Raw genomic sequence first — 14,838 nt, 5'->3', positions numbered from 1 at the left:
AAAGTAGCATTGGGAAGCACTTAAAGTACACACCCTTGCACGTTTGTGTCATACACCTGCCACCTCTGGCTCTCATGACTAGGACTCCACGTTAGGGCCACAACACGCACAACACTGACTGCGCGCCTGACTCAGATTTTAAGTAATTTAAGGCGAATTTAACTTCACCAGCTTGAAACGTGGCGTGAGGGATTGTCCGTTTTGTACAGGCTTGGGTCACAAAAACACCTGATGGATCCCTCCAACCTTTCTGCCCATTTCGCCACACACACACACACGCACACACACAAAAGAGCCTGTTATGGTATATACTAAATGCACGCCGATACAAGAAAAAGCATAAAAAGAAATGAGTGATTCTGATAATGGAACTACAATTGAATCCCAAATCATATTTGTGTCTATTTTTAAAAAACAAAACAAAAAAAAAACAATCCTAGCATTTCTTGTTGGTTATTTGCATTTATTCCACGCAACATTCGATCAGCCCGCACGCATCTTTAAACCGCACAAAGGAAGGTTAAACGCGTCTCGGCGAGCCGCGCGTCCCGTTATCACGCAAACGCTGGCGGACGCGGAGCGGGTGCGTGTCATGCCCTTTTAAGAAGAAGAAGAAAAAAAAAGAGAAACAGCGGTGACGTCTGCTGCGCACACAGGCCGGAGGCGAACTGACACTTGCGGAGCGGCGACAGACAGCGAGCGAGCGAGCAACGGTGAGTGCGGACGCCGAACTTTAGCGGGCGCCCCGAGCGCCCACGGAGCTCCGCGGCTTCTGGAGCGCGTCGCCGCGTCACTTTGCGGGCGTCGATCACAGGCGGCGGGGTTTTTCGCGGCGTGTCCCGCGTACGTGGGGATGGGGGGAATGAAAAGAATGCAGCGCAAGTAGGAGACGGGAGTGAGCACTCCCATTTTAGTCAAGGCCGGGCGGAAGGGCAGGTAACGTTAGCAAGCGCTTGCGCCTTCCGCTAGCGAATGCACCGCGCTGCATGCAGATTCCCAAGGTTTATAGTCTCCGTTCGGAGGTTTCGCTGCGAAATGCGGTTGACTGATGAGCATTCGTGATGGGGCAGCCGTGTTTTGATTACGGGAAAGAAATGCATCGGCTAGCTAGCTCAGCGTGCTAACGGGCTAGCGGCTGTGAAGCTAGCCAAAGCTAGCTAGTTAGCGGCATTTTGCTAACTAGCTTGATAACGGTACTTAGTGCAGTTGCTGTTGCGACACTGGATTGCCAGACGCTTGCCTTTATTACCTGGATTGCGGATAGTTTCAGGATTTTTATGTGTGTGGGTTACTGATTTCAAACTGAAGTTGATTGATGTTATGGCAGCTAAGGTCGCAACAGTAATTATTCGACGTGCGGTGCGAGGTAGCCGCAGCCACAGATTGTGGGGACTTAGTATGAGCAGGAGTGATAATCATATGCTCCTGCCCTCAGCAAATAAGCGGGATTTACTGTGTCACATCCTCTGGAACTGAAATGCGTTTTGTCCCGTCTCTGTCCAGAGGTTATCCTTTAGAAGTTGAGGTGTTCTGTAGTCTCAACCTGTGAAACAACCGCTTAACTTTGCTCACAGTACATCTCTGCTGTCTGTATCTTTTCCACTTAAGTGATGCATTTGCACCATTTCTACCCAAGTGATGCATTTGGATCATCAGGATTAATGCTTCACACACAGTTGCTTTTCCTGACTACACGTCAATCTGCTGCGTGCAGAGGTCCTGAAGAGGAACCGAGACTCAGAGACTATTTTAGCAGGCAGTTAGTCCTTTTCCATCCTGTCCGTACCAAGACGTCTTGTGCTTTGGAAAGAGGATGTGGCTTCAAGATGGACCCCGGCCGTGGCGTTTGTCAGTTGCAGATCTGAATCCAGGCGCAGAGTTTTATGTGCCAGCCAGCAGTTTTGGTCTGAGTCAGGCATCCAGTTCCCAAGGTACCCGAAAGCAGATGTGAGTACTGAGAGGTTACTCGGGTCTTGTTTCGTGTCGCTTTAGGTTTGTCGTAGATGCCTGCAGGGATGTGGGTTGATATCAAAGCGGCAGGCAGGCGTAACGGTAAGACCGCAGGATGAGTGATTTCCACTGTTGATCTGAGTTCAGGTATCGGAATGGTTCCTGCAGGCGGGTCTCCAGCCCCCTGAAATGCAGGGTCGGGGTGACCGGACGGCTTTGTGCCTTTGAGGTGACAAAGTCATGACCCCACCGCAACAGGATGTAGTTGCATCTCATCAGCGCGAGTGTCTCTCTGAGATCAACCAACCAAGAGAAAAGTTCCTGGAACAGCATCTTTGTTGACAGCGGCGGATGTGTGGCCTTTTCAACCCCCTCCGCCCAACGCTCCAAGATGGTGCACGCGCGGCTGATGTCACTCACGCTGCTGTCCTGAGTCGGCGGCGCTGCTGTCAGATTACCTTGATCCCGCACGTCGCCGTTAAGCCGGCGAGCCGCTGCCGCCTCTCATCCCGGGTCGAGGTTGTCCAGAGACGCCGTGTGTGCTGCTCCAGCTTCCAGCCTTAGATGGATACATACTTTGCGGCCACGGAGGGACAAGGACGGCGTGACGTCACGGCGGAGCGCGCTTTCAGTGGCATGCGACCCCCCCCCCTCCCCCTCTCCCCCACCACACACACACACCTTATTTGCTGGGGTTACTACGAGACCCAGAAGTAGCTGCTGCAGCTTGTTTTGTTTTGTTGGGAGTGACAGTTCAGGGTGAGTGTAAGCGAGATGTCCTTAAATGGCTCTGTGTGTGTGTGTGTGTGTGTGTGTGTGTGTGTGTGTGTGTGTGTGTGTGTGTGTGTGTGTGTGTGCGTGTGCGTGTGTGTGTGTTGTAGATGGAGTGTGAGGGTTGGAGCATCCTTCCCAGTGCTGTCAGTCATTTGGAAGCTGGTCGCCTCAACCAGGAATGAACTCGGGCGCCTTTAAACCTCCTAAACTCTTCAGGACAGAGTTTAAATGGATTATAGCTAATAAAAGGGTTTGAAGTGAGTTGTTTGGAGTTTAGCTAACCGGCCACGGCGTTGTGTAGGAGCAGATGCTTTTGGAATATTAATGTTGGTTCATGATCCGAGTTTTCATGAAATAGTTGTGATGTCGCTGCTTCCTGTGCAGGGTCCAACTTCTGCTTCTGAGCTCCAGAACCCTGGGAGCAGATCTTATTACTGAATGTCGTGTCTGCTGCTTTGGCCACTCATATTTCTTTTCCATTTGTCCAGTTTTTCTTTTTTTTTTCCTATTTTTTTTGCTGCGCTAAGCAGCCACAATTACAGAAATGAAGGTATTTTTTTTCAGCTTATTTTATTTTCAGAAATGGTGAATTGGATGTTTGCTTTGATGACATCACCACCTTTTAAACTTTTTTAAATATGGGGAAAAAAAACAGTTTTTAGAAGAATCTGATCTCGACCTGAAATCATTTTACTGGCTTTACTGACATGAGCCGTCCCAGCAGGGGGTCAGTCCACCAGAACACTGGCGTGCGTGTACCTGACGGCGATGCCCTGGGCCTACACGGGGCATCAGGCGTGTGACGGCGTGCACGCACTCTCTGGACTCGTGAACATGAGATGCTGCGCCTGGTTTAAGCGGCGCCCTTATGCCTTCTCCTCCCGGTTGCTTAGCGTGTCTGGTGTAGCAGACCAGGAGCTCCAATAGCTCCAATAGCTCCAATAGCTCCAATAGCTCCAATAGCTCCAATAGCTCGCTCTCGTGGCGCCGCGGGTCGCTCCGTCACGGCTCGCGGCTGAAGCAGGAGGTCGTCGGCTGGCGAGTAGCTTTTGATGGGCTACATGCAGTGTTGCTCATCAGGGCCGAGGTCTCCTCTGGGAAATCCGACTTCGGTGCTAACCAAAGCCGTCACGCCTTTACGCGACACAACTTCTGGCCTCGGATCGATCTCGTGTTTAGTCACAGCAACGCGGCGCCGCGTTTTCTCGGTGAACGGGGATTGCGTAGTGACGCAGTTCCAGGAAGTGGCCACCAGGTGCTGGTGGTAAAGAAAACTGTTGTTTTAATCCTTGTTGTCCGTAAAGTGTGTTGAAAATGTGCTGAAAAAGCAGAAGAGTCGGAGCTCTCGGGTTGGAGATGGCGAGCTGGTGCGCCGGCGAGCGGAGGTCTCGCCCCCGTCAAAGTGATGTTTCTCAGGTTTCTCCACTTCCTCCCTGTGACCCGTCTCTCTTCCTTCAGCTGGTTTCTGTCATTAGTCAGAACTCGCTGTGACTGTTTTCCAGTATCAAAGACTGGGACCAGCAGTCCAGGGCGTGTTTCAGTTTGTGGAGGCCAGATGATGTCATTCAGAGGAAATCTACCAAAAACTGTATCATCTCCCCCTGAGTCCCCCCCCCCACTGGAACACACTCCAGCTGGTTTGTGTTAGAGAGGGGTCACATACTCCTCACCTCCTCCACCCTGAAGCAGCTCCACTTATGGGTGTTCCCTCCATTGTTGTGCTGCTTCTTGTTCCGAACCTCCAGGAATGACTAAAATCCTTCCCTCCAGGAGTCGGGGAAAACTCCGCAGCCCGGCTTAAAAAAAAAAAACCCCTGTTTGTTTGATTGAAAGCAACGTTTATTTCTTTCCCCCCTTTTTTTTAGTTGGTTTGCCCCTTTTCTCACTGGCTCCTGTTTTGATTTGACTCCAGAGCAGACTGAGGCTGTCCGGTGAAGCAAACCCGCCATGCGTGAATACAAGCTAGTGGTGTTGGGATCTGGAGGTGTGGGCAAGTCGGCTCTGGTGAGTAGTCCTTCCTTTCCTCTTCATATCCTCTCCAGTCACCTAGTTAAGCGAAAAGACCGTTATTATTAAGTAGGAGGTGAAAATGATCGCTCAAATCCCAGTGAGCCTTCGACACAAACTGCAGGGTCTCGCGCCCCCTGCTTGATTTAACTGCTGCCAGGTACGCAGACGCTAGGCTAGGCTAATGCTTCGCTCCAGCACAGTGGCACGTTTGCACCTTAAGATTCTATCAGGTGATTCTGTCTACACTTAATCTGAACCCAGCGGAAAGCACACAGCCTCATCCAGCAGCTCAGACGTGCACTCTGTGCCACAAAGGTCTATGAAACAGATCAATAGGGGTGATTTGATTTGCATTTATAGTGGGGAGAGCCTTCTAGATTGTTTATAGATTCTCTAAGTTATTCACATGGCTACATTATTTATATAGTTCAGCGTAGGCTTTATCTTGCTGAATTGTTATTTTAAAACGCATATTATACATTTAGCTGGACTAGTCCAATGTGTGCTATCACAGCTTTTGTTAGCTAATAGAACCTGCTGGCTGAGTTTATGGCTCCCTGCCGTGGGTTGGAGGCGACTGGACTGGACTCAACTCTCCACCGTGCACATAAGTTGGTGTGAAGCCGTCTGAGGAGATGCTGAAGTCTCCATCAGTGCACGGCTGGTCGCAGTGCTCTGGACAGGCCGTCTCTCACTCTGTCCCTGCTGCCGAGGCGTCGCATCCATCTGACACTGCTGCTCCTTCTCTTCCAGACAGTTCAGTTCGTACAAGGAATCTTCGTGGAAAAGTACGACCCCACAATAGAAGACTCGTACAGAAAGGTGAGCGGTGTGGAGGGAGCTGACCGCTCACAGCTGCTCTGCGTGTTTATGCCGTTGGGTCTCTGCTGTTGGCTCATCTCTCCATCCACTCCTCTTTATTTATGCCTCTGTAACAATCGTCTTTGACTCCACTGAAGAGGATTTTAGCATCCTGAGAGTGCGGCGCGTTCCAGTTTACACATTCTGTCCGCGTTGTTTGCATCCTACGTAAGAACGCCGTCGCATCCATTGACCTGAAATTAATCTCGACATTTTCTGTCCTTTATTCTCTCTGTCGCAGCAAGTGGAGGTCGACGGGCAGCAATGCATGCTTGAAATACTCGACACGGCAGGCACAGTAAGTCAAGTCTCTACCCCTTAAATGGGACACGATGCCCATCTCTGGAAAGACAAATGGTTGGTTGATTTCAGTGATCCAGGCTGAAAGGCTGTATTTGGATAAGATGTTTGGATTCCCAGGAAATCCAGGATGACCCTCCATCCCCTCCACCCCATCGGCTTCTGAATTCCTATACGAATGTACATTGGGCTCATGCGGTCACGTTGTGGGCTGAAGCTAACTGAGTGGTTAATCATTATTTAGCTATCTTAGTATTAAGTTCAGACTGTATCAACAGCTGTGGTTTATTACCAGCGGCAAATCTCAATACAGCCATAAAATCCTAAGCTGTACTTCTGGAACGCAGACAATATCCCAAACAGTCGTCGCCATGGCTACTGTCATGAACTGAGAAGTAGCTCTGCTCTCAGTGGTTCAGGTATGGTCCAAAGTTTGCTCGAAGAATGCAGCCGAAGCGGGTCGTGTGTATGTTCACCAAACGCGTCGCTGCTTGTTTTTAGTGGAAAATGCCGCAGCTGCGCATGTGAGCGTGCGCACGCTGCTCAGTAATGCGAACGGGACGGCAATGCATGGTGTGACCTATTCAGTAATTACATGGCGTAGTATAATATGCCAGCGGAACTCATTTCCTGTATTTATTTTCCTGCCCTGCAGGAGCAGTTCACAGCCATGAGGGACCTGTACATGAAAAATGGCCAAGGCTTCGCTCTGGTCTACTCCATCACAGCACAGTCCACCTTCAATGACCTCCAGGACCTGAGAGAACAGATTCTTCGAGTAAAAGACACAGAGGACGTGAGTGAACCTTTGCTACCAGCTTGTTGCTCTCCAATTCTTCCTCATTTATGTTTTTAGCGCCTTATTTTGCTGTTTCGAGTCTCAGTTGTTCTGATTGAATTCATCCCGTGTGCAACGTGTGGTTGGGTGCTAGCATGTTTCGGAGCCTTGCTGGGTGATTTCATTGATTAACTTGATTCAGAAGCGACTCTGGCTGGTGTCAGCCAATTGGAAAAGGGGAACCGGTTGGTGTAGACGAGGCAGTAAATTCTGCACCAACAGGATGTCAGCAGAAAGCCCAGAGTTGCAGACTCGCACCGCTTCCAGCTAATCAGATCAGCACTTCTAACCAGAAGCTTTTCTGTAATTATTGAACCCAGCACGATGGCGAAACGCGTAAGATGTCTTTATTTCACCGTTAGAGCCGTTGGAATTGTCTTCAGCTACATTATTCCATATTTATGGTGAATGAAAGATGCGCGTAATCAAGTATTTATGTTGCCATCGCTGACCATCTGCTCCAGTGTTTGACAGAACGGGATGACACCGCTATCGTGAACTCAAGAGTCATGTGATCGTCATAGATTGACATCAGCGATGCGTTTGGTTGGCAGTAGAAGTGCAGAAGATCGTGAACTATATGGAAGTTCCTTGGATATAGGCGTTACTACTGCACGACAGCGGCCAGCTAACCAGGCAGAGATAGCTTCACTAGATAATTTGTCGCTTCACCCTGTTTATCTTTTGTTTACATGGCTGCATTCCGGTGAGCTGATTGGTGGAGGACAGTGTAGCCGGCTGGTATGTTGCTGTGCCTCCGGGGCAGCTGATCCGGCAACACGGCTGATCTGACCCACACGGTCTGTGTTGGATACTCAGCTCAAGTCTCCACCGCTAAAATAAAGTAGCAAGGCATCCAGCCTTCAATTTAGCTTTTTTTGTGTGTTATATCATTGTGTTTTGGCACCTTTTTTTTTGAAGCACATTTCCATTTATCTGGTTAGTTTCGTTGCCATTGCAAGATTGTGTTGTGGGCAGATGGTGCGTCAGCAGGATTTAAGATGCCCTTTTTTGGTGATCTCCGAAGGAGTGAATGTAACTATAACCCCTCTCTGTTGCTCTTTCCTTCCACCTCACTCTGTCTCCCCAGTCAACATCTTGAAAAGCCCTCTCACACCCACAGCAAAAGTCTCAATTAGCTTCTATAGCACCATCCTTCTTTTTCCGTCTCCTCTATCTGGGCCAGTTTCTAGCGCGGTTTCTTTTGGGGTTTTTTGTTGGTTCTTTTTTTTTTTTTTTTTAGTGTTTTTTTTTTTGCTCCGCGATCCTTACCTCCACCTCACCCCGGACCGGCCTTGTGGTTTCGCTGTGGTCTGGAGCTCGGAGAGGGTGATTAGCCTGTCAGAGACGTTGTGCGAGGGAAAGCCTCAGCCCATCACCGAGCTGCGAGGCTGCGGTGCTCCATTAGAGTCACTGCGGTCAGAAAGCAGAGGTTAGCATCCTGCTAGCAGATGACTCGCAGCATCACAGGTTCCACACGATGCTAGAAAACAGTGGAGGTTCCTCTCCCTCCAGCTAACCCCCCCAGTCTTAATGCCTCTCTTAAGCACTTGCAGCTGCTGATTTAAGTCTCTACCTTTAACGACTGGAACATCTGTTTATCTTTGTTTTACAAGAATGCATGACTAGGAAATACCTTGAGAACCCGTAATGGCAAATGAACCCACGCGGAACATCAGGCCGGTTTATGTGGCTTAACCACTCGTGGCTTTTTTGTTGGTTATTTAACAGGTGAAACAGGCAGTGAAGCAGATGATGCAGGCGTGCATTAAGATTAAGATGAACTTTATTCATCCCCGTGGGGATTGAATTAAAAAAGTTTCCTGAAAACAGTTTGAACATTTAAAGCTCGAGGTGGGAAAATATTTAATTCCAACAATTCTTCGCACTTTTCCCCAGCCTCAATGAGCCTCTGCTACAGCTGTTTTCGTTCCCAGTGCCTGCACGCACCATTTACTGCCAAGCTCGCAAAACGTACAGAAGCGCTCGACGCCGCCAAGCTCAATTTAGGAAGTCTGTTAATGACTGTAAATTGAGCACGGTCGCACCAATCCTCCATCTAGTTTTCAACCCAAGTCTTAACGGGGCAGCTGACGGGATATAAAAAGCTCGTTCCCGTTAGTTCATTCCAGATTTCTTACATAAGCCCGGTCCTGTGACTTTTCCGGGCCGTCTCTATCTCGACCGGCTCGTTCCCGACTGCTTGTGACTCACCGACTCCCCTGCTCTGCGTTCCCCACATCCAGTCTGTAACCTGCCTGGGGGGCGGGACTGGACCTGTGAGAGGTCTCTACGTGGGCTGCAGGAATTCTTCAACCTCAGCTGCACATGTTTTTCCTTCCCTGTCCCGCCACCCTCCCGGCCCCGGCTTGACGTTAGCGTGAGGCGGGCGACGCCGCGGGCTCTCCCAGGACCCCTTGGGAGAAATGTCGTTCGGCGGCGCGGTGCGAGAGGGGCTTGTTTGGATATCAAACATCAAGCGGCAACCTTGGCAGGGATAATCTAAACATCACAGCTTCCTGTCGTCTGCCTCGCGGCCCAGAAAATGCAAGAAAGAGGAAGGGAAGGGAAAAAAGAGCCCCTGTAACGTTGGTCTTCTGTGTTTGAAAGGACTTTGAAAGTACAGATCAGATGACCTCAGAGAGCTATACTTGTAGGTATGAGCGAGTTTGTGCATGCTTGGATGCTACCATAGTGCTGACAGGCTTCCAGTTTTTCCACATGACATGTCTGGGGGGATGGGGGGGGGGGGGTCCAGGCACCAGGAGAAGGCAGCAACTGCAGGATTTCCCCTGCACGGGTTTATTTATTCCAAGCCGACTACAAATAGATTCCCCCAGCCCATTTATCACCGGCGCCTACAGTGCTGCGAGGAGAAGTTTCCACTGAGCGGCGACTGTGTGAATCTTGTCGGGCTGTAGCACGACCACGGATGTCCTGGGGACGGCAGAAATAATACCGAGCCGGCCTTCGTCTCCGTCTCAGACGCGTTTCCAGCGGCTGCCCCAGTCAGACCCAGTTTAGATGCAGATTCCGGCTACTCGCCAGCTGAACTCGAGCAGAAAAAAAGTCTCATACCATCAGGTAATTCCAGCGAGCAGATGGAGCGTGGAATGGAGCTGAAATGTTGGAAAACATTCAGGAAGGAAGGCGATGTTATCCCCGCTGGGCGGGGCCGGCCTCCACTTCCTCCGGGCCAGCACGCTCCCCAGATAGGCCGGTCAGGAAACATCGGGCAGGATGAGACTCATCCCGACACCCCCGACTGTGTGACAGAAGACAACCAACGTTGTTGTGGTTTTTTTTTTTTTACAAAGCCTTTTTTTTAGTTCTGTTTTGTGAGCTGAGTCAGAAGACAGAAAAAGGAAATGTTGGGTTTTGGGGACGTTCTGACAGCAGCTTCACTTCATCTTCCTGCTTATGTTAAAAAGGAGATAAAACCAGAGGCTCTGTTGTGCTGCATCACTGTCATTGATGACTGAAAGTCCCCTTTTTCCAATCTAAATCTAATTGAAGTCGCCTTATATCAGCCTTTACACATCAGTTCCTGCAGATGGCTTTGCCAGTCTTTTTTCCTCACGTTGTCAGATGTGTGTACAGCAACAGTGTGTGTGTGTGTGTGTGTGTGTGTGTGTGTGTGTGTGTGTGTGTGTGTGTGTGTGTGTGTGTGTGTGTGTGTGTGTGTGTGTGTGTGTGTGTGTGTGTGTGTGTCATTCTGCCTACTTCACTGTAGGCTGATTTGTGGTGTGTGATAATGATGCCAGTCCTTTATGTTTAACCAACATCCTAAACCTTAACTGCCTCTGACTCCTTGTCTGTTGAACCGTCACCAGGTACCGATGATCCTGGTGGGAAACAAGTGTGACTTGGAGGACGAGCGCGTCGTGGGGAAGGAGCAGGGCCAGAATCTGGCCAGACAGTGGAACCACTGTGCCTTTTTAGAGTCCTCTGCTAAGTCAAAGATCAACGTTCTCGATGTGAGTTCACCCAGATGCAAACACGCTTTCCCTAAAACTCGGTCTGGATCATCTATAAGCTCGGCTGAGCTCTGATTTGAGCCCTCTTCCTTTAACGAGGGGTCATGTGACAGCACACCCACGCCTCTGTTGAATTTTCTCTTCTCTTTGCTGTGTTGTCTCAGATCTTCTATGACCTGGTCAGACAGATAAATAGGAAAACGCCAGTGGAAAAGAAGAAGGCAAAAAAGAAATCCAACTGTGTCCTGCTTTAAAGACCCCCCCCTCTCCAGCCCCTGCAGCAGCTCTGAGCCAGGTGTGTGTCTAAAGTTCGATAACTTGTGGTCGTAAAAGGCTGCCAGCTAGCATAATAAGGCTGTAATCAACCTAACGTCATCTCTCAGCGTCCGTCCAGCATTTGAAATGTTTAGAATGCATTTTCTGTTTTGCAGAGAAACAAGTCATTGAAAATTGCAGTTTAAAAAGGCCAACATTCACCACGTCGGCCTCCAGCCGTGTGAAGTGCTTTCACTGGCCGTTTCCTGCTCAGCCCAGTTTCAGTTCGGCTTCTGAAACTTGGCAACTTTCAGTTCAGTTCACAAAGATTAAAACGTGGTGAATCTGGACAGCTGATACTGGGGAGCCTGTGTGCTGCAGAACAATGTCCTTTATTAATTTAACTGTTCGACCCACACCTCACCTCAGCAGGTCAGAGGTCATTCCATTTGACCCACGTTAACTGCCCCACGAGTGTTTCCACCCTGATGTCGAAGTTTCCATTCAGAGACGTTTGAGGTTCAGTCAGTTGGAGAAACGATGTGAGATCTCATGATGTGCGTCCAGCCTCACATCAGGGTCGCACACATGCTTCCAAACACTCAACAAGCCCGAAGGACTTTTCGACTGGAGAGCGGCTGGCTCGTTGTCAAAAATAGGGAGATATAAGATAAGTTGTTTAAATGTCGAATATGAGCGTGACGCTGGGTTTGGCTGGATTGGGGATATTAGGCGCTCCCTGTCGGCACATTTGAGTCAAAGAGGAAAATCCTGCTCAAAGACTTCATACAGTAGCTGCTGTCTGTTGTGCCTTTTAACTTGTATAACTGATGTTGGCGATAACGTTGGATTAGCGAAGCTGGCGGTGCCATTGTGTCGCCCAGACACGGGGGTCTGTAAACCACCCACCACGCTCTCTCCTCCATCTGCGTGGCTCAGTCTGTGAGTCCAGCATGAGTGTGGGGCCTCTGTCAGCGTGGCCTGGGGCGGTGTCTGTACACCTCCTGTTCATGGCCCAGCCAGCCCAGTGAACCAACACTAATGGGATTCCAGCCTTGGTGCTCCACCGCTCACACCAGTTCATACTGGGGCTTTACATTGCCAGACTCTGACAGGAGGGGAGAGGGACAGTGGATCAGATGTTACACTTTGCACAGCATGGATAGTTTCCAGTTTGGTGGCCTCATGATTGTCAGATCTTTATCTGCACTATTCAGGATATGATGTCAAAACACAAAAATCAGATCTAAGATTAGTCTTATTCTCATAAACCAGCATCCAGAGAGTTCCTCAGTACATTGTCCTTTCAGTTCCCCCCCAGAATTTTCCCCAAAGTTTCTACGTAAATTGAAGTAATAAAAATAATCCTATAAATAACACTCTCACAAGTCCAGATGTCTTTACTGTTCAGATTTTGATCTCATTATGAGGTGCAAATCTCAAATTAAACCTCTGGCTAATAAATTCATAGTCAGCCGGAGAAAATGTGCCACCAAAGTATTTTGGTATGTTTCTGTAGAACTGGCCGCTCATCCAAGTCCTTTCTGTGTGGGTGAAAAGCAGAGGAATGAGAGGGGGTGAAACTCTAAAAATAGGGGACGAATGAGCGGCAGCCAGTCCTCATCCCAGTAAGCTGCTGCAAATAAAGCTGGAAACTTTGGAAATTTTTTTTACTTTCTGTAGTATATTGACACGAGTGAATAATCCTTACTTAACTTGATAGATTCCTTTTTGTAAGGATGTAATCACAGGTATGTCATTTTTTCTCAAAATTATTTTTTACATAGAAAGTGTTTTATAGGTAGGAGAGATTATACTTATCTCTGCTGTGGTCAGGAGAAAATAAGAATTGTCTTAGCTGCCTGTTTTAGCTGCCGTCAACGTTCTTACAAGCCGTAACACCAGTGAATGACCGCTAGGTGGCACTGTAAACACGCCGGTTCTTATTGGGAATGAACTTTGTTTCTGTTGCTTCTTTTTTTGCAGAAATGCTGTAATGAAGAACTGTTGCCCTGATTGGAACGTGCCAGCATTCCAACAGCCCCAGCCCCTCCCTCCATCAGCCATAAACGGTCAATCAGCTGACTGAACTGCTCCCACTAAAGATGAGAAAGACCTACGCGAAAGAGAAAGCTGGAGAGCATAACAAGAAAGACAGTAAGAGAGAGAAACTCTGGTCTCTCACCTCCGAGGACCTTCCTCCGTGTCAGTATGAACCTTGAATGGACAGTCTCCATTTTTGCTACCATAGACACCACAATCCTACGATGATTAAAGCCTCTGAACATGAAAAAAAAGGTAAAATAAAATGTTGCGAGCCACAGCAGGCCAGAGAAAAGAACGGTCAACAATTTAAAAAGCTAAAGAAGGAATTAAAACTGGGATTCGGTATTTTTGTTCTCAACGCATAAACCTGGAAGTTGACCATCTTTAGTTGTATGAGTAAAGATATTCAGAAATGAGCATGAAAATAGCATCAGTTATTAAGTGTAGATGTTTTCAAGTGAAATCAAGTGGAAAAGTGAGAATTTTTTTTCTAGCCATACACCTACTCCATACCTGTCATGTCAGTGATAATAGATCAAGGTCTATCATGTATTTTTATATTTTTTTTTCTTTGTTTGCCCTGTCGTTCATCATGGACTCCTCTTCTGTGAATATCTCTCTCTGATGTGACTTAATTTTATACTCAGTCACTGGGATTTCATAGCTCCCATAATATATTCTAATGCCATTTTTTTGCAAAACAGTGCTTCAGAAAAAAAATGGGTCTTTTATAGAAGAAATATGGGGGAAAATAAGGATTGATTTCTATGTCTCTTGAAGCTGAAATATATTATACTAAACCAACTCTAATAATGCTTCTTGTGTTTTTCTGTCAATGATGTTCCAGCTTTTATGGATTATTAAAGTACATTTTAGTACATTTTAATTATATTGGTCAATGTATTTTTGTGAATTAAACTTTTATCCAAAGCAGATTTGACTTATTTGAAAAAGTGTCCTTAAACAGTTGGAATCATGGGATATACAGAAAATTGGAACTTTTTCTCAAGCTTAACTAATTTCATAGTTACTCATTTAGGGCCTAATAAATGTAGGACGCACACGCGGATTACTGTTGGTGACCACTAGGTGTCACTGCATCACCAAAACTAGTTCTGACCTCCACAAGTAAACGTGTTACTTACACAATTGTGGTCCAGTGAAGTTTATTTATGTGATTGTTGCTCAAGTGTAAATTTGCTAACGAGTGCTTACAAATATGGCTGGATATCAAAGCTGAAGCTTGTATTTTAAAAATGTGAACAGTTGTGATTATCATAAACGATTCAAATGGTTATAATGTCTTTACAAATGGGTATTAATTTTAAAGACCTACAGTAACTCATGATTGCATCTTATTCTTTCCCATGGTTCTAAAACATGCAGACTTGGCTGGAGAGTTTAAATGGCATATTTCTGCCTTTATTTCTTCCATGATTGTTAGTAATTACCAACATCAATGGATGATGGATTAGAGTCTTAGTACACTTTGATCTCCCTGTTCTCCAACAAATCAGCTGAGAAAAATACCTGGTTACAAACTGTATAATTGAAAGGCTTTTGCTGACATATGAACAAACATGAGAACAAAACGCTGGATTATTATTTTTGAATAAAAATCTGCATCATCTCAGCTCCTTGCATAAATGGAGGAGTACCGTATGTAGAGTGGAGGAAAATGCTGAACGTCTGCTGGAGGAATTAGAGCGTGTGACTCACTTCTTGTTTTCTGAGTTATCACCAGCGCAGCAGCCTTGATCGGTCCCCTAATCCCTTTAGTGGTGGGAAAGCAGAGTAAGACTGAAACATTTTTGCATTTGTTCCCCA

At 47.5% G+C, this 14,838-nt stretch overlaps 1 protein-coding gene across 2 annotated transcripts; it reads left to right on the top strand.

The window, feature by feature from the left end:
• The first annotated feature begins 556 nt into the window (after positions 1-556).
• Positions 557-13,944, top strand: LOC101064935 (ras-related protein Rap-1A). 2 transcript variants are annotated; one of them, XM_003973422.3, is made up of 8 exons: positions 557-713; positions 4,637-4,728; positions 5,488-5,556; positions 5,837-5,893; positions 6,551-6,691; positions 10,567-10,710; positions 10,875-11,005; positions 12,952-13,944. In XM_003973422.3, exons 2-7 carry the CDS (start codon positions 4,672-4,674, stop codon positions 10,962-10,964), a joined length of 558 nt encoding a protein of 185 aa, XP_003973471.1. In that variant the 5' UTR covers positions 557-713; positions 4,637-4,671; the 3' UTR covers positions 10,965-11,005; positions 12,952-13,944. The 2 variants fall into 2 exon arrangements, with proteins under 2 accessions (XP_003973471.1, XP_011612352.1); XM_011614050.2 differs by lacking the exon at positions 557-713 and adding an exon at positions 1,923-1,947.
• Positions 13,945-14,838: the final 894 nt, after the last annotated feature.

Source organism: Takifugu rubripes, chromosome 19, assembly GCF_901000725.2.
Source record: "Takifugu rubripes chromosome 19, fTakRub1.2, whole genome shotgun sequence".
Taxonomy (NCBI): Eukaryota; Metazoa; Chordata; class Actinopteri; order Tetraodontiformes; family Tetraodontidae; genus Takifugu; species Takifugu rubripes.
The sequence above is the reverse complement of the archived record's forward strand: the minus strand, read 5'-3'. Positions and strand labels throughout refer to the sequence as shown.

Coding starts and splice junctions, on each gene's coding strand:
- LOC101064935 (XM_003973422.3), top strand. CDS start 4,672: ATGCGTGAATACAAGCTAGTGGTGTTGGGATCTGGAGGTGTGGGCAAG. Junction 4,729..5,487: donor GTGTGGGCAAGTCGGCTCTG/GTGAGTAGTCCT, acceptor CTTCTCTTCCAG/ACAGTTCAGTTCGTACAAGG. Junction 5,894..6,550: donor TACTCGACACGGCAGGCACA/GTAAGTCAAGTC, acceptor CCTGCCCTGCAG/GAGCAGTTCACAGCCATGAG.